Source organism: Pagrus pagrus (genome assembly GCF_965226575.1).
Source record: "Pagrus pagrus genome assembly, chromosome: 21".
NCBI lineage: Eukaryota > Metazoa > Chordata > Actinopteri > Spariformes > Sparidae > Pagrus > Pagrus pagrus.
Window position 1 is genome coordinate 21,066,415 of NC_140208.1, and position 24,799 is coordinate 21,091,213.

Consider the following 24,799-nt stretch of genomic DNA (forward strand, 5'->3'; position numbering starts at 1 on the left):
TATAACAAAATTAGATGACATCTGTTACAGTATTCCCAGTTAGCCTGAGATATTTAAACCTCATTCTCTCAACTCGCTCTTCTGTAATTACTGCTTTCATACAAAACCACACAAAAGGAATGACATTAATTATTCAACATGTGTAAGCCAATCAAGAGAGCGCTACCTTAGCGTTGGCAGTGTCAAAGATGGTTTCCACCAGAAGGATGTCTGCACCTCCATCCAACAGACCTCTGACCTGCTCCGTGTAGGCTTCAACAAGTGCGTCAAATGCTGAGGGAGACACACACGCACACATATTTCCGTGAATGTAATTACATACTGTACATTACATTGCAATGATACTCGTTTGTATGTTGGGGGCATTTTTCAAACGATGAAGGAGCTAAATGGATTTCAGCCATCATCAAGTGTATTAGTAACAACTGTGCTTTTTCTACTGTCACATCAAAATGTCTGCTGCTCCAACTGAGAATACATGTGGTATTGAGGGAGTGAGTGTTTTGGACAAGTACCAGCATGTTGCAGTAGCCAAAGAAAAGCGCATGCTGTTCTGGATGCATTAGTCACCCTTCAAAGTTTCTGAATAAATTCAGATTGCAACATAATTGTCACGCTACTGACCGTCTGTGTATTGTGTTCGCTGCCAGAGAGGAGAGATAAAAAGTCTGTGTTAATGCAGCGTTACTACGGCGTCTTCCTGAATTATTCATACCAGAGTTGATGAGAATGCTTTATTTTCCTCTCTGATTTTTATTTTGCTCTTTCCCTTCTGTGAGCCTGCCAGAAAAGAGACAGAGTTGCACCAGCTTTGAGCATGCAGAGTCTCTGCACACTATGCATCATGTCAGAGAGGTAACTCAACTATATCTTTAAAACAGAAGATACCCCATGAACAGCAGTGCTTCTCTTCTTGGTGTAGTCAATGCAGGGCAAACCACAGTAGATCCATTTTTTTTTTTAATTAAGCATGAAGCTACAAGAGAAACGTGTAGTTCGCTCCTTCTTGTTTTTAATGTAACTGTTACTGTAATTAAAAAACAGTGTCAGTCACATCCTGGTGTGCGCTGGAATATTGCTTTTTTTCACCTGTATCGTTGTTACTGCAGTTGTAGGTGGTGTTTTTGTTGTACTGGACTGTATTATACTGACAGGTATTTCTAATATTCTGCCACTTCATCTTTGTTTAGTTCAAATTTGGTCTCATATCTGCTTACCCAAATGTTGATACATTGAAACGGAAGTAAATGTAGTCAGCTGGACAGAGATTCTGCTCCTCTAATGTATGAAAACACAATATTTGAAACAGCAAAGCTACGCTATGTAACTACTTGAGACATGACAACAGAGATTCAGTCACCAGGACGGTCAAAATGTAATGTAAACAACTAACAACACTAACCACCATTCAGACAGTTACTATGATATTTAAACACTGCCAATAACATACTTAATACCACTTAGTGGGTCAAAGTTAAATGTTATAATCAACAGTAAATCTTATCTATCATGTGTGTTTCTCTCTCTTTGTAGGTCGGCCGCTCAAAACTCTGTGGCTCCTGAAGCGGTTCCTGTCAATAATCTCCAGGGTCCCTGTCCAACTCTTGCCCTCCTAAATCAATCAGTTACTTTACTGTGTCCAACAATGCACAGAGACAAAAGAAACTGTTGAGTCATCTTACTGATATTCCTGAAGTCAGGTCTCTCCACAGATGGAGATACAGACAGGGTTTTATTGGTGGGACCCACTGCTCCAGCCACATAGCGTTTACATCCTGATGAGACACACACAAAGATTACAGCTGAGGTTGCACACATAAGGAAATCCCTAAGAATCAGTGAGTGGATATTTATCTACTGGACAGCAATGTGCTGCTGTCACACTAACAATTCATCTTACCAGTTTGCTTGGTGACATCATCGGCTGCCCTCCTCGCCAACTCTGCAGATGCCTTGTTGAGGCGATAAGCCTGTACAACAGACACAACAACACGTGTGCATTATAAAGAATGAGCTGGTGACAACCTGCCTTATTATCTTTTTATGATTATAATCACCTGGAAATGGCCTTATCTCAAACAACAAAATGCAATAAAAACCTCTACCAATAATTTAATTAGCTCCACCAAAGAGTTTATGTTTTCAGCGCGTCCGTTTGTTTGTTTGTATGCTGGTTGGTTGGTTTGTCAGCAGGATTACACAAAAACTACTGAACCAATTTCCATTAAACTTGGATGGAGGATGGGTCCCAGCCCAGAATAGGCCCATTAACTTCTGCTGCAGATCCAGATAAAGGGACAGATCCAGGGTTCCTAATAAAAAACCCAGATCTAGCGGATTTAAACTTGTTTTATTGGATATTGGATCAGAATTGATTAAATTAGAAGGAGAATGTTGGGTCTTGGCTGAGATATGCACTCTCCTGAATGTCATTACACCATGTATGGCAACGTCTATGGGGCTAGGACAGTGACAATACATTTTGTCACTGGAAACTGAACTGAAAGAAGAACCAATGGCAATGAAATATCTGTATTAAAAAAAACAAGGTTTTATTGGAACCCTAAGGTAACACACACCTTCCATGATTGCGCCTGAAATTCTAAAACCGCAAGTATACTGCTATAACGTTAGCTAACATCAGCAATTATAGCTAATGCGAGCTAATGTTAGCATTAATAGCTAATGTTAGGTGGGTCTCTCTTTGTATTGGGCTGATTTTCCAAAATCCCTCAAGACTAAGTGCAGGGGATTCAGATCACCTGTGTGCAGCGTGGGGAGACTGACTCCTGATTGAGGAGTGGAAGCAGCTTGGGGCATTTCCCCTCCCAGCCAATCATGGTGTGATGACGCCCTTTTGTGAAGGCTTAAAAGAGGTGGGGAATGACACACAGCTGGCTCTCACCCTCATTCTGAATCTGTTCCTGACTCACTGGGAACATCATTCCCCTTAGATTTACATGTTTTTTGTTTATATTCTTATGTAGGTTGGGCTGGCCTGTAAGCATTTTACTGCCAGTACCGCCACAACATTTTAATGGAACTTTTTAAAAATAAATGTGTTTCAATGTTTTAATGCCAATGGTTCCTTATTTAGTTTGGGTTATTTCTTTTTTCAAGGCCAAATTCTATTTTCAATGTCAAATTTATTTATTTTTTTCCTTTCATATTTTTTTTATTTTCACAAATGATAAAGACAAACAATAAACACACACGCAACAATAACACGTGACAACAACAAAAGCATCACAAACAAAAACAAAACAAACCAACAAAATAAAAAAAACCAAACCAACAAAAAAGAACAACAGCCACAGTGCATACGCAAGTAATTGGCATACAGAATGAAGTAACCTTCTGCATACCGCACAGAAAAAATTAAACAGGAAAAAAGTATCTGTGTGCTTGTACACCAAGGAAGGATCTTATGCTGACCCAGAGCTCGCTTGTATCCTCATCTAACTCCCTAAGGATGGAGGTGGCTCTTTCCATGCTTAAGAGAAAAAGGAATTCCTCCAGCCATCTATCTCTGGAGAAGCAGGAGGGTTTCCTCACCTCCCAGTTCATTAAAATCATACGCTTTGTTGAGAGGCACGCCAGAGCAACCACTCTTTGGTGTTTATTACTTTGGATATTCTGGACACGGGCCCCGAGCAGGCATGTTTTAGGGGAAAGCTGAAAGTCAACTTTCAGGATCCCTGACAGGAAATGTGCCACCTCTCTCCATAGGGACTCAATGACTGGGCAGTGCCATAGCATATGGAGGAGCGTTCCCTCTTCTCCACATCCATGCCAACATTGAGCCGATAGGCTCTGGTCCATCTTTTTTAGTCTGACCGGAGTTAGATATGCCCTATGCATTATCTTCATTTGTATTACTCTATATCTTACGCATTTGCTTGTATTAATTGAGTTCCTCCACAAGCCATCCCATCCAGAAGATGACAAGTTAATTCCTTAATGTCAAAATCGACTTAACTGTTCTAGCTCCATAAATGACCACTGTACTTTGTTTTGATGAGAATTATTTAAAAAGGACCATTTTACCTCCAGTTCCTCAGAATGATGAAAAATTCAGCAATAAAACATCTTGTATACCATGTTGTCAAACTATGTAATACATTGCTGTGTGATCTTTTACCTGATTTGATACAGATGTTCTGATTTTGTGTGCCGACTTGTTTTTAGGCCAAATTGATATAGTAGGTGTTGCATTCAAATTTACACTATGTTGTGAAAATGGAGCCAAAGCAACTGCAAAATAGTGAAAAATAGACAAATAGATGTCTTGTCTGTTCATCAAAAAAGGAATTATGTTTGTTAAGAGAAGTGGGTCTCTGTCTCAGCCACGCCTGCTGGGTACAGGGATGTATCGTGGTTTAGGTGGAGATAACGGAAGAGTGAACAGCTGCATGTGGAAATGTGGGTTGGTACAGTTCAAGGAAGTGCCTTCATCAGTGGTCAATTAGTTAACACCAGTCAGTCTGTGTACTTGACCTTTATCTCTACTACAACTTAAGTGCATGAGTGGTCCACAGTGGTCTAGCAGGGTCACGCATCATACCATGTGCTCCAGTCCATAGTCGGCCTGGGCGGTGGAAGTGCCGCTGAATGTGTTGGTCTCTATGATGTCAGCACCAGCCAGCAGGTACTCCTTCAGACAGAGGAGGGCAAAGGTTAGACACTGTGCACAGTTTGCATTGGGACTATTCTCTCAGTAGATAGTATTTCACAGTGACAACTTTGAGATGTCAAGTCTTATTCTGCATTGCTTTGGGCAACACAGACAAAATTCCATCCACTTCATTTGTATTGGGGTGGCGGAAGAAATCTCAAGGACAGATACCTCACAATGACAACACGGTGAGTAAACCAAAGCTGTGTGGGTGAACAGATGGCTCTGGATGAAATACCTTGTGTATTTTGTAAATGATATCGGGCTGTGTGATACTGAGAAGGTCGTTGTTGCCCTTCAGTGGAAGAGGATGCTCTTTAAACTCGTCCCCCCTGAAGTCTTTCTCTTCAAGGTTATGCTGCTGGATCATAGTTCCCATACCACCGTCCAGGACCATGATCCTTTGCTGCAGCACTGCTTGCAGCTCAGACTCTAATGGACATCTGCAACCTGGAAAGAAAATAAATGGGACTCATAATGTATCTGGGATGGGTAGTTAGCAAAAGAAAAGAAAAATGCAAGCGGCTGGAAAACATTTGAAGTGCAAATAACTAAGTGATGATATGCAACAGGATAAAATGAAGACATATATATACACCAATCAGCCACAACATTAAAAGGACTAACATTTGAATTGAATAACACTGATCAACTTGTTACATCTGCTGGGAAACCTCAGGTCCCAGCATTCATGTGCATTTCAGTGCGTGCAGGCAGCACGCACTGAAATAAGAATGTAACCAACGCGTATTTCTGGTGCCAATTGAGGAGGGTAGCAGCATTAAATCACAGTCGTCTAATCACGCACGTTCCCAATATAAACTGTATATCGACTGAATATAATATCAATGTGTCGTCAACTAAAACCTCATTCACAGCAGAGTGGGTGGCAGCTTACTGTGAGGCAGTTTGTTTCTTCGTCTTCTCTATCATTTGACATTCTTTGTTACATTTCCGGGGGTTCATTTTAGCTTCTGATTCAATTAGATTTTTTAAATTAATACCACCTTTTGTGCACCGACTCCTGCCTGCCATCAGTGTCTTCAACATCCTCTGCCCTTTATTCTGGTTGGTGGCAAAGTTAGGATCAGACTGGGCGGATAAACATTCAACAGCAACTTTTACGTACTCTACAGACACAACTTGGTCACCACATTTAAGCACTTAAGTTCAACACACTGCTCCAGCGTCTCAACAGCCCATCAGTCCATAGTGCAGAGCAGCACCAACAACTGTTTTAGTTACAGACTCGAGCCAAGGTTCAAGACGTCATGAAGGCTCCCACACTGATTCTGGTTTAAACAAAAGCTTGAGTTTTTGAAGATTGCCTTTGTAGACTTTAACTCATCATCACTCAGATAATTAAATTTTCTAAACCTTTAAAAAAGCAACTTGCACATGTAATGATTTTTTTGCTGTAAAAAGTAAATGTTTTCAAAAACACTTGTCCACATTGTTACATTACAACACATGAGAGAGTCAGTTTCTGAACACGTGGTGGTCAGTGTCAGTCCGACCAGTGGAGAGTGAGTCTTGAGTGAGTCTTGAGTGAGTCTTACTTGAGTCTTACTTGAGTCTTGAGTGAGTCTTGAGTGAGTCTTGAGTGAGTTTTGAGTGAGTCTTGAGTGAGTTTTGAGTGAGTCTTGAGTGAGTTTTGAGTGAGTCTTGAGTGAGTCTTGAGTCTTACTTGAGTCTTACTTGAGTCTTGAGTGGGTCTTGAGTGAGTTTTTAGTGGGTCTATAGTGAGTCTGTCTTTTTTCAATATTTCTAAATTTCATTCCACTTTTTTCATTGTGGTGACTTATTGTTTAATTACCATTTTTAAAAGAATCCATTAGATCTGTAACCCTTGTAAAGACAAATGTTAATCAGGATATTTTACAGCGTGTCATCGCTCTCTGGTGGAGAAACTATGTAATGTCAGTATGGTTTCTGAGTTGTGATGAGCCAGTATTGCCTCATTCTTTGGCCACATGATGAATTATTTGGAACATCCCTTCCTTGAACCTCAGTTTGCACACACACTCATCCTGCAGCTGTCTGATGGCAAGAGGGATTTTATCAAATGAATGACTGATCACACACTTAAAAAGATAGGACACAGTGAAAATGTGTCCAAAAGGAAAAAACTTAGAATCATTAACTTTACATGTTCAGTAATTAACCCAAACCCTCCTTCAGATTTACCCTCCCTCTACACCCACTGACCACTTGTTGTTTTTATCAAGCCTTCACTGGCTCCTCTGTTCCCCTGCTGACCCCAACTGACCCCAACTGTTCTACCATCTACTATCTACTATCTCCTGTCCTGAGTTCAGACACAGTGAGGTGTGTTTGTAACAGACTCACATCTGAACAGTGTCTGTCCCTCATCACACAGCTCAGACCTGCTCTGCCACATTGTTTCCTGCTAGACTTCGTGTTGTATCACAGCTCAGACCTGCTCTGGACTGCTCAGTCAGCTGAATTCTGCATACAATAAACTGTCACATCCGGTTACATGTTACAGTTAGCTGCTATAACTTGCCACACACACACACACACACACACACGTGGTTTGAAGTGGACCCACAGAGGCATAGCACTGCAGGCTAACAGCTAACTGTTACCGGCGGACAGCTCAGAATATTTACCGGCTCCGGAGGAGAACTGACGGACCACGTTGGTCGGAGCCATCTCGTGAAGAAGCAGCCTTAAAACCCGCGTGAAGACCGAGCGGATAATCCTGCAGCTCTAACTTTTACAGCAGACTGGACTCTTATTGTGTCGACAGCGGACAGTCAGAACCCGACATGCACTTCCGACCTGAGTCCTTCAAAATAAAAGCTTTACCACGACAGTTGAGGTATCGATTGATTCGATACCTCAACTGTCGTGGTAAAGCTTTTTACAATTAACTCTTACAATGTGACATTCAAAAGGTAATTTGGCCTAAAAAGAAAGTAAGTAAAAGACGTGTTTTTATTACTGTGACATCCTGAACATCATATTTTCAAATATCACATTCAAAGTAAACACAATCCTAAAATTTAGGAAATTCTGAGGAGAGCGGTAATTACTACACTTTTATTTTGACTCTTGACTGATTTTTTTTTTAAGTCAACTGTTTATTATTATGATTATTGATTAATAGGTTTGAGTAATGTTTTAAAAGAGAGAGTTGAAATTGATTTGAAACACTGATTCCAGCTTCTTGAACATGAATATCTTCTGGTTTCTTTCCCTTCCTGACATTAAACTGAGAATCTTTTGGGTTGTGGGCCAAACAAAATATCTGAGGAGGTCATCTGAAACACTGATGGACATTTCTCACTACTCCCTGACATTACATGGATCAAACAACTGAACAATTAAGTGAGAACATAATCAACAGATTAATCAACAATGGAAATTATTGTAATCGTTTCAAGATGCTCTCTCTCTCATGACATGCTGATTTCACCTGTGAAATCACCGACTATCAGGAGAAAACTTAAATAAATCCCAGACGACAGTCTCATTGTACAGCATGTAAACAGGCAGACCTAAAAACAGAGAACCAGCACAACTTTAGGCAACGAGGCCCTTCAGTTTCTCCCGGTCTGTAGAAACACTGATACAAAACTGAATAATTCTTGTAATGCGGTCACAACTCGCCAGCTAAGAATTATATGAAAGCCTTCGAAGCTAAAGCAGATGTTGGAGAAGTTGGAGCACTTCAACTTGAAAAGGGCTAAACCTTGATGGGATCATCTGTAAAGTTAATGATAGAGAGAAACACACTGTGTTGTGCAGTCATTACTGTGTTTTATTAAAAGTCATTTCACTTTTCCCATCGCAGCTAGAAAAAATACCACAAAAAAAATTAACGTGCCAAACTTCTGAAACATGCTAACAGTCCAAAGAGCAGATCAAGCATCTCAGTCACAGTCTGCAGAGGTTCGCCTCATGAGTCCAGATACAGGGAGTTAGTCGTCCTGGGGCGCCCCCTTCAGACTGGACCTCTGCTTCTTCTGGTCCATCTGGCCCATGACGCGGTACAGTTTTTTACGGGCCTCCTTGTGCCTCTTCAGCTTGGCCACCTCCTCTTTCTCCTTCTGCTGCAGGAACTCCTTGTGTTTTGCGTGCTGCACTGTGCGGGCTTTCTTCCTCTTGTTGTGGTGGACTGTGGTCAGAGCATGGAGCAGAGCTGCCACCTGAAGGAATGGGTGAGAAAAACAGTATTTATATATAGTCACGTTGTAGTGCAGAGAGAAGTCTGAGGTCATCTGGTCAGTAAAGAATCCACAACAGACCGGGTCTAGTCTGCACAGTGTGGCCATCATTCTTTAAGTAATGATGATACTTCAATGTTGAGATCTGAACACACAATACTTTTTATGTTGTCAGATCAGTATAAATCAGTGACATGTTTGGGGGCCATTAGTGCTCGCTCCTTATTAAAAATAATGAGCAGCTGTAGGTTCAGGTTTTGCTCACCTTCTTTTCGTGAGGCTCCCTGATCACAGTGGGTCTCTGGAGATCTCTAGGCGTCTTTCCTTTGGGTTGTTGCTGTTTGGGTTTGCTCTTAAAGGGCAGAGCCTTCTGGAGCTCCTTAGGGATGTGTAGGGGGTTGAAGCGCCTTTGGGCTCGGACCACCGGCTGGAAGGGAAGGGAATGGATATTCACACATCAGGTCAAGATTTAGAGGAGCTGTTGTGTGAAGTACAGGTTTATAGATACTTTAACTGTATAACAACTCAACACAAATGAAGTGGAATACAGAGTTACACTTTTTACTTAGAATTACAATTCTTCAATCATTCATAGATTACCTTTTAAATGTGTCATGGAGGCCTAAAGTGTAAGGTAGGAATGGAGTGACTTTACTTTCCTTAAGCTTATTTTGGTCAAAGATAGCTGTTAAATACATCTTGTTCATTTGTGACTACCATCCCCATCGTGGGGCAGGTAGCCTCACACTGTGGGTTTAGCTGTCCTTTTATGTTAATGAGAAATAAAAAATGTAGGCAATCTTTAAAATGAATTTAAGAACACATCAAGAGAACAACAGGAAAGTTCCTTCCTATAAGTGCAATCATTTATGCTTTTTAAGAATATAACAAACAAAACCCGAGAACAATAACACACGTCTCACCCTGATGTCAGTCGGTCACTATCAGTGACACATAGTGTCACATGTGACTACCAAGCCTGAAGACATGTGACAAACATCCCCAAAAGGGATTTTGTTTTTGTTAGCAGCTGAGCTAACTTCCACATTTTGCAGCATAGCACAGAAAGAAACATCTAAACTGAAGCTCTCCCTTAATAATTTAATAACTGTGATGATTGTTGTATTTCAAACCCTGTTTAATCTCTTAGAAGAACAAAAAAGAGTGGGATATTTACATTCTGACATGAAAAATACTAAAAGTAATGTCACCTCAATGTCAGGTGTCTTGCTCCTAAAATGACCCTGTAGCTTATCACCGAGCCCGATTCTGAACATTTCAGGACCAACATTTTTAAATCAGCGCCCTCTAGGGACATCTGATGAACATAAATACAAACCCATCTGACTACAAACCCTTTTCTCCCCTACACATATCTACCCAGACACAGACACAAATGCACAATGAAATATATGACCAATGATAATTCATCATTAAACTCCATTTTTTCAGGTGAGTGTTTGTCTATCAAATGCAAGAAAAATGTGTTTGATAAACGACTGAAATGATTAGAGACGATCAACATTTTGGTGATTCATTTTCGGTGTAACCATTTCATTTGATCACATTTTTGACCTGAAACCTTCTGGAATGAGCTGCATCACTAAAGGCAACGCGCTGCTCTTAAAGGGCAACTCCACCAACTTTGCATATTAAATTGTGTTTACAGGTTTTGGGGAGTACTACTAGATATGTAAAAAGCCTGTGATCTGATAAACTGCCTCAAGTGATGTCACTCAGTGGTTAAGTTGCATTGTGGGTAATGTAGGCACCAGGTTTTAAACAGCAGTCCACCGGGTCTATCATTGCACTCCTATAACACTGTTGAACCAGAGATATCACCTTTTTCATTCCATGCATTCCTTTTCAAAACCTGTTGCCTATATTACCCACAATGCAGCTTAGCCACTGAGTGACACTACTGAAGGCAATTAATCATACACATGCAGTTTACTCCTTCTTTGACACAGTCAGTAGTACTCCCAAAGACCTTCGATGTGTAACATTGGTAGAGTTACTCTTTAATCCTTCCTATCAGCTGAGGTGTTGAGAGATCTGTCAGGCTGAGGCTACCTTGTACAGAGAGTCTGTGTTTGGTTTGTTGCGGATGCCGAGGTCGTGTTTGAGCTGCCCCAGGGTCCTCATGCCCGCCCAGCCGTCCTTCTGCCCGACAGGCAGCAGCAGAGAAGTGACAGGGTTGTAGAGCTGAGGAACAGTCACTGGATACCAGGAGCGCAGGAACACAATGTCTGCACAACAACAGGTCACACAGAACCAAACACATCAAGACTAATACAGACAGGTCCTTCAGAGGCAATGTATCATTGTAAAATGTATTCCTACACCTTTGCATAATGACTATAAAATAAAGATTAATAGAGTTACTTTGACCAAATGTAAGCAGTACAGTTACAAACAGACACTCACCACTCATAAGCAGGCGGTCCTCAAACGTGGCTCTATAAGCTCCAGGTGGTGTCGACAGCGCCTTCTTGATCTGACCTCTGACCCCTGATACTGTCCGGACAGACGCACCTTCAAATTTAGCTACCTCCAACACTGTGTTGAACATGCCCTGTAAACACAGAGAGAGTTCAATCAAAACACAGGAAGTATTAATGATGAGTTTGTTTCATCAAAACTCTGGCTTTAGTAGTTTCTTTAATCCAAGATAACTGTCTCTGATGGGAGACAAGAAGAGCCACCTTGTTTGTTAACTATGCTGCTGATCAGTCTCCAAGTAACGAGTCTCTAGAGCAAATAATAACTCTATAATGTGGAGTTATTCACATAATTGATCAATCACATGTAGCTAAACCTATTTTTGGGGTCATACTAACTGAGATGCCTAAAGGATAGACTGAAGTAAATAAAAAAGTTTCCCTACCTTAATGAAGCAGGTGTTCTTAAAGATCTTGTAGGGGTAACCAATGAGTTTGAGCTTCTTCACTACAGTCACAGACTTATCCAGGTCCAGGACGACTCCTGTGGCTGCAATACGGAAACTAGCCTGCAGAGAGAAAACAGGAATTTAGAAACTAAATATCACCCAAAAGCCTTTAACACATAATTTCACATAAATCATTATACAGCTTTGTTTAGACTCGGAGCCACATGACACAATTGTAAAAGTATTGTATTGTATTGTGAAGTATTATTGCCATTTTGCTATTTGCTGTTGCCATTTGTGAAACTGACAACGTTCTTAAGTTTTGAATTGAACCAAATGTTCACTCTCATCTTCACTGCTGTAAATTGTGTGAATAACTGACTTACTTTAGTTCCTGCTACTGACTGCACAGCTAGGAAGCCGGTGCCCTGCGGCGTGACAGGACCTTCAGTGAGACAAAGAGTCAGAACATGTATTATTATTATCAGACAGAGCTGATCATCAGAGACAAGACTGTGAACATTGTTTCTCAACAGACCTGGAATAAAAGTCTCTTTATAAGAAAGTCATAACTTCTGCTGACTTTACAGAGCCAATGCATGACAGATGACTTAACCCTTTGTTTCTACCACTTAAAAACAATACATACAAGTTCATGAATGCAGTAACTAGTGCAGCAATAATCAATCCATCATTAATAATCTTAGTAAGGCAGTGTTGTGTGTAAAGTAGGCGTTTACAGTATAATCTGATTATAACGTGCAACATAAAGAGAACACATGAATCTTCACTAATGTAAAGACACATGGACAATATTTAGATTCAATGCTGCAAAGTGGGAAAACAAAACCAAAGACAGAAACGCTGCTAGTATCATTATGTACAAGACCATTCGATATACATTCTACTTAAGGTCCATAAAGAACTCTAACTCATCCCTGAACACCATCAGTCAACAATGAAGCATGTTTAAACTGTGTCTTACCCCAGATGGAGGCTCCACAGTGCATGTGCTGTGGTGTGTATTTGAGCAGGCGATGGCGTCCGTTGTGATCCTCGATGTGGTAGAGGGGGATGGTCTGGAAGCGTCTCCAGCCTAATGACAGGATGAGGGGGTCCCGTGTCTTCAGGATGCGGTTGTGCCAGCGGTGTTTCTTCAATCGCATCTGACACAGACACACAGTTTTACACACATGTGCTCACCATTTTGAAATTATACTTAGAAAATCTAGGGGGAAATGTAGGGGTATTTCTCATCTGTTCTCTTCCGTTTCATAACAAATAATGAAAATGATTATAAGCAGGAATAAAGGTGCAGATTAATGTTCGTCTCCATTTAAATCAGCTTTGTTGTGAACGAAGCCCAAAGAAGATGTTACCATTAGCAACCTCACAGGACATTTACAGTTCATACTAATCATGAGCAAACAAAGTGCCCATGTCAGAACACACATGAAACCAGTGCACATACCTGCAGGTATCCTACGTTGCCCTCGCCGGAGCTCAGACCTCCGAGGATGATGGGATAGTGGGGATCGAAGTTTGTGACAAACTCACAGGGTAGGGAGGGGATTTCTAATCTGACGTACATTCCTGGTCGGAAGCCTTCGTACTGCACTCTGGTCTCATCATCCACGTCCTCAAACTCTGCCCGGTTCAGCTGAGGACAGGAAATATGATCATTAAATATTCTTAGAGAAAAGCCAAGAACATATCAATCTAATTACTATGAGGGAAGAAGCACCCAAAAAATAACACGTCTTTACAGAACACGTCTCTATAGAACACGTCTTTACAGAACACGTCTTTACAGAAGACGTCTTTATAGAACACGTCTCTATAGAACACGTCTTTACAGAACACGTCTTTACAGAAGACGCCTTTATAGAACACGTCTTTATAGAACACGTCTCTATAGAACACGTCTTTATAGAACACGTCTCTATAGAACACGTCTTTATAGAACACGTCTCTATAGAACACGTCTTTATAGAACACGTCTCTATAGAACACGTCTTTACAGAACACGTCTTTACAGAACACGTCTCTATAGAACACGTCTTTATAGAACACGTCTTTACAGAACACGTCTTTATAGAACACGTCTCTATAGAACACGTCTCTATAGAACACGTCTTTACAGAACACGTCTCTATAGAACACGTCTTTATGGAACACGTCTCTATAGAACACGTCTTTATGGAACACGTCTCTATAGAACACGTCTTTACAGAACACGTCTCTATAGAACACGTCTTTACAGAACTCGTCTCTAAATAACACGTCTTTATAGAACACGTCCTATAGAACACATCTTTACAGAACTCGTCTCTATAGAACACATCTTTACAGAACTCGTCTCTAAATAACACGTCTTTATAGAACTCGTCTCTATAGAACACATCTTTACAGAACTCGTCTCTATAGAACACGTCTTTACAGAACTCGTCTCTAAATAACACGTCTTTATAGAACACGTCTTTATAGAACACACCTTTACAGAACTCGTCTCTATAGAACACGTCTTTACAGAACTCGTCTCTATAGAACACGTCTTTACAGAACTCGTCTCTATAGAACACGTCTTTACAGAACTCGTCTCTAAATAACACGTCTTTATAGAACACGTCTTTATAGAACACACCTTTACAGAACTCGTCTCTATAGAACACGTCTTTACAGAACTCGTCTCTAAATAACACGTCTTTATAGAACACGTCCTATAGAACACATCTTTACAGAACTCGTCTCTATAGAACACATCTTTACAGAACTCGTCTCTAAATAACACGTCTTTATAGAACACGTCCTATAGAACACACCTTTACAGAACTCGTCTCTATAGAACACATCTTTACAGAACTCGTCTCTATAGAACACGTCTTTACAGAACTCGTCTCTAAATAACACGTCTTTATAGAACACGTCTTTATAGAACACGTCTCTATAGAACACGTCTTTACAGAACACGTCTCAGTAGAACTAGTCTTTACACAACACGTCTCTGTAGAACGCGTCTTTATGGAACACGTCTTTACAGAACACGTCTTTGTAGAACAAGTCTTTACAGAACACGTCTTTACAGAAGGCCTGAACCAGCTGTAGTACCTCCGCCTGTTTCTGCATCTCCTCCTTCAGGTCATCGAAGTAAGTGGCATCTCCATCATCATACTCTGAATCAAATCGCTCCTTAAGCCTGCGTTTCTTCTCCATACGCTTTTTCTTCTGGACCTCGTCATCATCCACCTTCACCAGTCTCTCTTCAGCTTCATCATCATGGTCATCATTCTCACTGTCCTGCTGGTGACAAGGTGCAGAATCAAAACATCATCCAATTGAGACAATCAAAAGGTAATAATGAGTCACCAGGAGCTAGAAAACCTGAACTGTTTGCATATTTAAAAACACAGAATCCGCTACTGATATCAAAACTATATTCTTACCAAACAGAAATATTGTAGAATGTTTCACTGTCAGTCAGTCAGTGGAAATAAATGGTTTGCACACACTTGACACAATAATGATTAAAGCACAGTCAATATTACAACAAGTGATTAAAAAAACAAACATGCTGACATCTTCTTTATGTTGGATTTAACATTTTCCTTTTAGATCAAAAGATCCAGCTTCCATAACTTGACTTAACTTCATTTTAAAACCTTCCAAATACAAACTGCATGTGCACATATTCTTTAAGGGACGCATCTTTCGGGGGGAATTCAGGTAGGAACTCTGATGTTGGTCGTGTGTCCAGAATGAAACATCTCATCAGATAAAAGATCTGTATTCATCTATTCTATGCAAACAGGACCTACCTCAGCTGGATCCTGCTGCCCAGTTTGTCCCTTGTGGACCTCTCCTGTTTCCAAGTCCTCAAAGTCTCCATACAGCTCCTCTAAACACAACCAAACAACAACACACTGTGTGTGAAGGACTTGATGCTACCACAGGGTCTGTGTGCTTCAACAGTCAGAATCAGAACTGTGCTTCTCCTGGAAAGGACTCAAAGTTACAAATCCAAACTGCTCAGCCCCTCCAACTTGTTTGGTACTGAAGGGTTCACATTAAACTGAATAATTCAGTAGTTATAATTGTTCATGTTTCTACCATAAGTCAAAACTTTGAGTGTACGTGACTGAGCACACTGGTTCTCCTCTCCTCTCTTACCATCCTCCTTCAGCAGTGTGGCAGCATCTTGGCCCTCTTCCCACTTCCCTGTTACAAAGCAGTCCCTGATGGAGTTCAGCATCTGGAAAAAAAACCATGACAACAAGTATTTAAGTTTCAGTTTCATATCGACAGCTCATTAACAACTCGAGACACTCTGAACCTTCCCTGTAACACCAGTGTGTCACCAACAACTGTACCTCGTCCAGGTCCCAGTTGTGGGAGGTGTCGGGCTGGAAACGAGAGCAGTCGACTGCGTTTGCTTGGAACTTTTTGCTGTTTTGAGGGCGGCTGACTCGAAACAGCCCCCCCAGCTCCTCATCCTCATCCTCCTCATCCTGTGCCTCTACAACTGAAAACAAAAAATGATGATTGTTAAGCGACAATGAAGATCTTGATCCATAATATCATGTAGTTTTGAAATTTATATTCAAAGCCTCTGATATTTGTTACAAAATGCCAAAATATGCCTTAATACATAGCTTCTGTTTATCACTTGGGCAGTTTGCTTTTTTGTAGGAGACACAGAGCTACAGACAGCTAATAATACTACAAGATCTCTTATTAAATGGACAGTATGTAGAAATGGATCATACTTTAGAGTAGTTTAACTAATATGTGTAGTGATCAAGATAAACTAGTCAGTGAGCTCTGCTGGACAAACCAAGTTTCTCTTTCTAAATGACCTTAAACCTTTGGCATAATGCTTCTGCTGACATACATTATGGTAATACTAATTAGCGCTAGACTAACAAACTCATGGGGCTGATGTATTGTCCTCACATATAAAGGGTATTTCCTTTAGCATACATACTTTATATAGGAACACACATTTATGTACACTTGCAACCAAAGCTACCTGAACCGTAAACCAGTTTTCTCAGATTCGGAGCAGCTTCTTGTTGCCGTAGAAAAGCTTCTGATGCTTTCTGCTGCAGAGCGTCCTTCCACCTCAGAGCCCCTGTGGACGGAAACAGGAGAATGAACTGAGCTGAGGGATGATGAATAAAACCACTGAACCTCCAGGTGCTAACCTTCATTATCACAACATGTTTGTGTCTTATCTTCAGACTCTATTTGACCTATGAAAGCTTTACAGTCCTTGTCTGTATCATATTTACTCAACAGGGAAAGAATTCCAGCAAACTTTCTGTATCATCTGAGCGGACACACACTGTCACTGCACAGCTCCACGGTATTATCTTGCTTTTAAGCTTGGTTAGCCCCGGATCCCAAATTGATTTGAGAAGACGTTATTTACACCATCAACTCGCGGTCAAGCTCGTCCACCCACTCCAGACGGGGTAAGTCTAACACTTAAGTAACACTTTAAACTCAACAGCTACTGTGAAGATTGAGGGGTGAAAACAGTGTAAATTACATCTTCTCAAATCAATTTGGAATCTCAGGGCTTCTGCAGACTTGGATTACACGGGACGAGCTGTATGGAGACGCTTTACAGTTTCTTTTTGTTAGTTTTTTTCCGTTTTAAATCTTTAAGTCTCCAGCTGCTTCAGTTGTTTAGCAGAATGCTGCGACTCTGTTTTGCTGTGAAGCTCCAGAATTGTTTTGTGGACTACGACACTTCACCCGACTTGTAGATTTAAAGTGAGAAACATTGGATTAGTACAACACATACCCTGATTTTAGGAATGTGAATCAGCACCAGAAGAGAAGAAGTATTTATTTACCCTGCTCTTCCTCCTCCTCCTCCTCCTCCTCACTCGCTGATTGTTTCTTCACTGTAGCGTCACCTGCTCCATCCTCCTCTTCCATCGATTCGTCTTCTGAGTCTTCGTCATCATCTTCCTCCTCTTCATCATCATCATCACTCTCTTCCGAACAGTTTCCAGAGTCTCCTGCTCTCCCAGCCTTCCCCTCTTCTTCACTCATCTCCAGCTCGTCTTCGCTATCAGCAAACACCGGCACCTCCTCCTTCTTCTCCTCCAGCTTCTGTTTCTTCACTGGTGGAGGCTCTCTAACATTCTTGTCACTGGTGTCCGATTTGGCTCTAGCCTCTTTGAGAAAAGTGGACAGGTTATCCTCATCTTCATCTTCATCCTCTTCTTGCTCCTCCTGGTCACCGTCTTCACTCTCATCATCATCATCATCATCATCGGAGCCACTGACATCACTGCCCTTCTCCTCCTCAGCAAAGACAACCTTCCTCCTCTTCCTCTGGGTGTTAGGGTCCCAGACTTGCTCCTCCTGAAGACCCTCCTTCTCTCTGGTGCACATACACACACACACACGAAAAGTTAACATTCTGTCAAATACAAGGCTGCAGATAACATATACATGAGCGGTGTCTCACCCGCTCTGCTCGTCGATGTCTGCGGGGTCCAGGGTGGCAGAGCCGCTGAACAGAGACACCTTACTGGCAGCCATCTTGACATCCAGGGTGGCATGTGTGTCAATGAGAGACTGGACCAGCTCTGTGGTGGGCCGCACCTCCTCCTGTATGAGGGAAAGAAGAATACACCTCACACCAGCTACAAACAATGCTTGTACGCATGTAACTGAACCAAAAACAGGCTGTCAGAAGCTTAAACACACACACACACACACACACACACACACACACACACACACACACACACACACACACCTGCTGTTGTTTGACGTGGCTAGCAGGAAGGTCAATATACACAGCGTCCTTGTCGTAGACGACCCCCCCGACCCCGGCCATGGGTGCATAGAGAAGACGTTCCTTCTCATTCAGCGCCCTCTTCTTCTGAGCATCTGGCAGTGCACACGGGTCTGGCAGGAAGTTTACGTCTGCAACCTGAAAGTCTCCAACACCTGCAGAGAGAAAACACACAAATATATATGATTGTAAATGTTTCCAGGGAACTTCCATCAGTACTATGTGGAGCATTTCTGTGCAAAAGGTTTTTTAAGGTAGCCAGCTTCATGATTACGTACCTGGGATATGGACCTGGCCTTTGTTTTTCAAATATGTCCCCCGCAGGTAGCCGTAGAGCGACACCGTCCGGTCACACTTGGGGTCTGTTCTCAACCTCTCAGGGTCAGTCAAGTCCTCCATACTGTTGAGTTGAAATTGAGAACATGTTGGAGTGAGTATAAAGTAAAAGTATGCGAGCACACTCAGATAAAAATACAAAACGTCAGAACAACATTGAGGTTGTTCGGTCTGACGTCAATCCACTGCTCATGAGATGCTCATCCAATGAAGCAGTTCAGGTGTGTCACAGGTCTCGCTAAACATCTGGAGAGCTTATTAATGAGGACAGCTGGAACTTGAAATATTAATGATGGCTTCATTCTATGTAGTTGTGCCGCTAAGTCAAGCCAGTGATCCTGATTACTTATGTTATAAGTCACACTGGTGTTAAACAAATCAAATATCCACGTCCAGTTGTCTGCACAGAACACAATAATATTCATTCAGCCGAATGTGTTTTGTTTCCTGCTGCTACTAATCAAACAAACAAACAAACAGGTGTGCTTATATAGGTAGGATTTAAATAAAATATTATAAAGCATCAGCCAAAAATTAGGGCAATACAAACAATTGAAATATTATGGAAATTCTTATATATGGCCAAGTGCAGAGTAAAATGTGCATAAATGTGTGTCATTATAATGAAGTATTACAGCTGCAGATGTAAGTAAACATGTTTGTTGGATAAAGACTCCAACATGTTTTTACACTGAATTTCACAACCGTACCAAAGTACTGACAGCTCGTTTCGAAATATGGGTCTTGTACGTCTCTTCATGGATTGAGTGTTTTCATACCTTCACAGTATTGTTTCAGCAGCTTGAACTAATTTTAATTAAAAAAAAACACTTATTACAGTAAAGGAGCTTTAAACTGTGAGACTTCATTTAGAAGTTGTTTCTTTTTATCCCTGACACGACATTGTTAGTCATGGTGACACAGTCACAGTCCAGCTACCTTTCAGGACCAAACAAGTCATCAGCAGCGCTCCTTATAAAACACATCCTTGATTTGCATAAAACAGAACAGATCATTTGGACACATCCAGTCTGTCATTTGTATCCCACTGTGTCCAATGAGTCCACAGGGCAAATACTGTAAATCTGCTGCAAACAAACGGGGCTAACTACCGCAATACTCATTACTCACCGGTCCACCAGGACATAAGGGTGGGAGGTCTGCCAAACCAGAGGACGGAACTTCATGACGGAGATGAAGCGGCCGAGGTTCTTCACCTCCTGAATCTGATATTCACCGTACACCATCCCAGACAGATAGAACAGCTTGGCCCCCTGACAGGTTCAAACACAACATCCATGTAAAGGGTTAAAAAAGGTCATACTGTCACAATACATACACGTTATAGTTAACGTACAACACTCTTTACATCAAACAACGCGTGTTTACCTGGTAGACCTCAGTCCAGAAGCGATGTTTAAGGTTTTTCTTGGTCTTCCTCAGTACCTTGTTGTTCTTGAATGAATCCAAGTGAGTCAGCACACCCATGATCCGAGGGAAGCCGTGTACCTGACAGATGTTGAGGAACTCAAAAGTCTCCATCTCAAAGCCAAAGCTGGCATCAATCAGCATCAAAACCTGGAGGGAACAAAAACACAATGCATCCCTCAACAGTTTATTCAAATTAAGTTATTCAGCTACAGTACTGAAGTGAATGAAGACTGTCACTCACCAGGCTTAGCACAAAGTACACAGATGTTTTATCATGCGATACTCACTGTAATCAGCTCTTTCATTCATGTATTAAATGTGCTACTTTACTGTGAATTGTTAAACTCACCAGGTCAGCCACTTTTGCGAGGTCTATCATTGTATTAATGTCATTGTTGCACTCCATGAAAGTGAGACGCCGCTTCTTGCCTAAAGAATACAAAAAGTATTCACTTATCAAACACCATAAATAATGACACATCATGGTTAATGGCCTTGTGATGCACTGATCGCCATGAAAAGATCAATTATTGCCTAATGTGTTAGTTAGCTTCTTCTCCAAATGTCCTGTTTGTGTGGCAGCTCATGACTTTATTCTACAAACAAGCTGGAAGTGTCTGAAGTGAAGACGACAGGAATTCTCTCATAACATTTCATGGGAAACACTCTAATAATAGTTGCAATATTTCAATCCTGATCCATGTGGAGCCATGATGCTTGCTTATTAAAAATGGGAAAATGTTCTAAAAACAAGACATTTATCATCATTTTTGTTGTTGTCAATGTAACTTTGTCTGCCAATCTGTGAAAAACTGTATCTACTAATCTATAAAGCTGTAAAACTGCTGGAGTGACTTACTACAAACATGACAACAGCAGCACTTGATAGAGGTGAAGCATCACTAACCCATCAATGAAAGAAGAAAACTTACCAGAGACGATGGTGACGGGTCCACATATGTCCCCCAGCTTCTGTCGGGTGAAGTTTTTGATCAGGCAGCGGATCAGGGTACTTTTTCCCACTTTAGGGGGCCCAACAACAACAATCACAACCGGAGGGGGTTCCAAAGGAGTCCGGTCTACAAGAGGGATGTGATGCTTTTTGGCCTTTATGTCCTGAGCCCTAAAGAAACAAATACAAGAGTCATTACTCACATCTTTATTAGTCTAGTATACTGGACTTCAGTTAGGGGTTAGGGTTGTTCCTGAGAGAGCCATCAGGGGTTTAGGCCACACAGCAGGTTTAACAAACTCCGAGTTTAACCGTAAAGTTGATGAGTTCTGAGTATGTATGTTTCTCTCAATCAACTAACCGAGATTGTTTAGCTCATGTGTGGAGAATGAAAAAAGCCATCATCACTGAAGCTCATAGGCGATGAGTCAAAAGAGCAACACCTCATTAAAAGGCAGAGCCTCTGTTTAAATCCAGTGGACGTTGACATATCAGTGCATGCTTATGATGACTGTGCACATTGGTCCTTAAAAAAAAAAAAAAAGAGCCCAAGTCAGAGCAGAGAAAAGTGTCAGTAAGTTCATACATAAAGTTGAATTCAGTGTGGGCTACTCATTTATCGTTTACAAGACTAACATGTCCTGAATGGACGATGAAGTAGTGGAATCAAACAGTGCATCTGAATTTAGCCACCTTTACATTTTAACTGTATTTGTTTGGCAGGAACAAAACACAGAAGACATTTAAAATACAGATAAATCAAAGACAGAGACAGCTCACCATCTGATCCAGTAATCATGTGGTTGGTAGTTATTAAATGATTATTAAATATCCTGCCTCTGTTACACATTATCATTGCAAAAGATGTGTGTTTATGGACCGAAACATCGACATCAAACATGTTTCACTCCCTTATATTGGTTTGGGCACCAGACTGACCTGTGGAAGGTCTTGGCCATGCGTACAGCGGACTGAACCGCAAACGCTTTGGGATTGCGTTTCCGGTCATCCTGCTCTGTGGAGCCTTGCTGCTTCCTCAGCTTCTTCTTCTCTACCTTTGGCCCGCTGTGCTTCTGCTGGTGTCGCTTCTGTTCCTTCACTTTTCCGTCCATCCTGTCGACTAGAGCACAAACAATTTGTTTCCATGTTATAACAGCACTGAATTGCACTAGCATGGAAGAGTTTACAAACCAGTGACAGGCTCTCTGACTGCTTCTATCACATTCAAAGCTAAAGAGTGTGACCGTCCACACCTGGCTGTCATTGTCAATGGAGAGAGGCAATTAAATGATGGTGGTGTTTGGAAAAGTCACCTCTGTTGATGTGTTTGAATCTAAATTTCCAACACCCAGAAAATTCAACACCTGAAAGTGTTCAACGCCTTAAAAAAGTGTAAAACTCATCAACATATTTCACCTTTGAATCATTGATAGACTCATTAGAGGTACTCTCTTCTTCAGCCACTCAATAATACAGAATCAATTACACACAGAATAAAATCAACAACACACAACTGACTGTTTTTATATGGAGACAATAATGCACAACAGTATGCACAGTCACATCCTAACACAATAACAATAATGTGTTTTCTTTGTTATTAGCTCACAGTAGTAATTGCCCATACTTAACCAAAGCCATGCACAAATTCCATGAACAAACAAATATTGAATGGAAAACATTGTATTTTCTGACTGCCATGTTAAAGCCAAGCCTTTGGTTTCACTAAATCATGAGCTGTTTAGTGTTTAGTGTCCTCTTTGACATTCAGTTTGCTGAACTATACTCTGAATAACGATTATCAGATATGTATTTCAGCTGGCTTGTTCTCAGGCAGGGACAAATGTGTTTGTCTTTGTGTGTATTGTAACGTGACCAGTGAGGGACCAGAATGAAACAAGCTACAGTCTGTTTACAACATCATGTCTGTTTCTCTGCCTGCATGAACTGAAGCTAGCATCATGTTTGTTTCTCTGCCTGTATGAACTGAAGCTAGCATCATGTTTGTTTCTCTGCCTGTATGAACTGAAGCTCTAGCATCATGTTTGTTTCTCTGCCTGCATGAACTGAAGCTAGCATCATGTCTGTTTCTCTGCCTGTATGAACTGAAGCTAGCATCATGTCTGTTTCTCTGCCTGTATGAACTGAAGCTAGCATCATGTTTGTTTCTCTGCCTGTATGAACTGAAGCTAGCATCATGTTTGTTTCTCTGCCTGTATGAACTGAAGCTCTAGCATCATGTTTGTTTCTCTGCCTGCATGAACTGAAGCTAGCATCATGTCTGTTTCTCTGCCTGTATGAACTGAAGCTAGCATCATGTCTGTTTCTCTGCCTGTATGAACTGAAGCTAGCATCATGTCTGTTTCTCTGCCTGTATGAACTGAAGCTAGCATCATGTTTGTTTCTCTGCCTGTATGAACTGAAGCTCTAGCATCATGTTTGTTTCTCTGCCTGTATGAACTGAAGCTAGCATCATGTCTGTTTCTCTGCCTGTATGAACTGAAGCTAGCATCATGTCTGTTTCTCTGCCTGTATGAACTGAAGCTAGCTAGCAAAGTCCGGTTCCTTCATGACAGCTAGCTTACACATACACGTGTGTTAAATATTCCCAAAAACACAAATTATGAGTCGCAGTACCTGAAGTTAACCCAGTCGTGGTCTGGTCCCAGTCAGAGCCTGTTTTCTTCAGAGCTCACATGTGTAGCGTGACCTCCGGCCCGGAAGCGTACAAGAGGAGTCACTACGTAAGTGAGACGAGTGGAAACAACATTCTATGATACGGTTCCGCACGAGTGTAACAGGCTACAGGATCCGTACAATGGCGCCCTCTGCCTGTTGAGCGGTGAAAAGTCATGAAGCTTCTCCGGTGGCCACAGAGTTAGAGAACAAAGGTCAAACTGTTCCCACCTGTTTGTTATTATAATATGTTGTTTATTTATTTTATCTTCAAATGTGTGTTTAATACAAAATACATATCCATTAGGAAATGGTCAATATTATATTATAAGATGTTTATATTTGATCACCTTACGTTTAATGATGATGATAATAATAATAATAATAATAATAATAATAATCAGTAGTAGTAGTAGTAGTAGTAGTTTTCGCACTCCTGAATATGTTAGATCGTAACTAACATTAAGTTGTCTGGATTTGGCCTTGGACGAAAAGACAAAACAATAAAAAGAAATCTGAATAAGGACAAGTTATTAAAGAAGATAAACTATATCATTTGTTGTGCAATACCTTTAAATACTGTCACTGTTTCCTGCCTCAAGTGCCTTCATTGTTCGATGTGTACAGCCTGCAGATAGAGGACACTACCTCATCATATCTATGTTGTTGTCTTTATCATGTTTTATGTGTTTATTCTACGCTGCTGGCCTCTGAGAATCACCAAACATCATGTTATTGTTTGCCTTCAATGACAAAGTTTCTTCTGTCATATGAAGAACAAGAATGTAAAAAAAGATTAGTAAAATATAGTGAACAGACAAAGAGAAGAGAT

At 41.1% G+C, this 24,799-nt stretch overlaps 2 protein-coding genes across 3 annotated transcripts in view; both read right to left on the minus strand.

Moving 5' to 3' along the window:
- mtr (5-methyltetrahydrofolate-homocysteine methyltransferase) overlaps nt 1-7,466 on the minus strand; it is a 32,456-nt gene extending 24,990 nt beyond the window's left edge. The window contains exons 1-6 of the mRNA XM_084341925.1: nt 7,309-7,466; nt 4,914-5,125; nt 4,565-4,654; nt 1,901-1,970; nt 1,683-1,775; nt 167-273 (exon numbers count right to left, since the gene is read on the minus strand). Coding sequence (XP_084198051.1) covers nt 167-273; nt 1,683-1,775; nt 1,901-1,970; nt 4,565-4,654; nt 4,914-5,125; nt 7,309-7,351 — 615 coding nt within the window. The 5' untranslated portion in view covers nt 7,352-7,466. The remainder of the gene's footprint in view (nt 1-166; nt 274-1,682; nt 1,776-1,900; nt 1,971-4,564; nt 4,655-4,913; nt 5,126-7,308) is intronic.
- A 973-nt stretch (nt 7,467-8,439) lies between these two features.
- On the minus strand, nt 8,440-24,020 carry bms1 (BMS1 ribosome biogenesis factor). 2 transcript variants are annotated; one of them, XM_084342231.1, is made up of 23 exons: nt 23,929-24,020; nt 22,231-22,411; nt 21,272-21,462; nt 20,689-20,768; nt 20,298-20,486; nt 20,040-20,182; nt 18,851-18,972; nt 18,534-18,727; nt 18,240-18,382; nt 17,617-18,152; nt 16,785-16,886; nt 16,126-16,277; nt 15,926-16,007; nt 15,574-15,653; nt 14,867-15,055; nt 13,230-13,418; nt 12,744-12,924; nt 12,145-12,203; nt 11,756-11,878; nt 11,296-11,443; nt 10,942-11,117; nt 9,134-9,295; nt 8,440-8,850 (listed from the first exon to the last, which is right to left on the minus strand). In XM_084342231.1, exons 2-23 carry the CDS (start codon nt 22,401-22,403, stop codon nt 8,623-8,625), a joined length of 3,642 nt encoding a protein of 1,213 aa, XP_084198357.1. In that variant the 5' UTR covers nt 22,404-22,411; nt 23,929-24,020; the 3' UTR covers nt 8,440-8,622. The 2 variants fall into 2 exon arrangements, with proteins under 2 accessions (XP_084198357.1, XP_084198356.1); XM_084342230.1 differs by having other exon boundaries at nt 14,867-15,058.
- Between the last annotated feature and the right edge of the window lie 779 nt (nt 24,021-24,799).

Bases quoted from the DNA above. Each gene is read 5' to 3' on its own strand.
- bms1 (XM_084342230.1), bottom strand. From the start codon at position 22,403: ATGGACGGAAAAGTGAAGGAACAGAAGCGACACCAGCAGAAGCACAGC. The intron at 16,887-17,616 runs GTAAATAAATAC...TTCCGTCCACAG, and splicing joins GGAGGAGGAGGAAGAGCAGG to GGGCTCTGAGGTGGAAGGAC. The intron at 9,296-10,941 runs GTAGCCTCAGCC...CTTCCCTTCCAG, and splicing joins ACACAGACTCTCTGTACAAG to CCGGTGGTCCGAGCCCAAAG.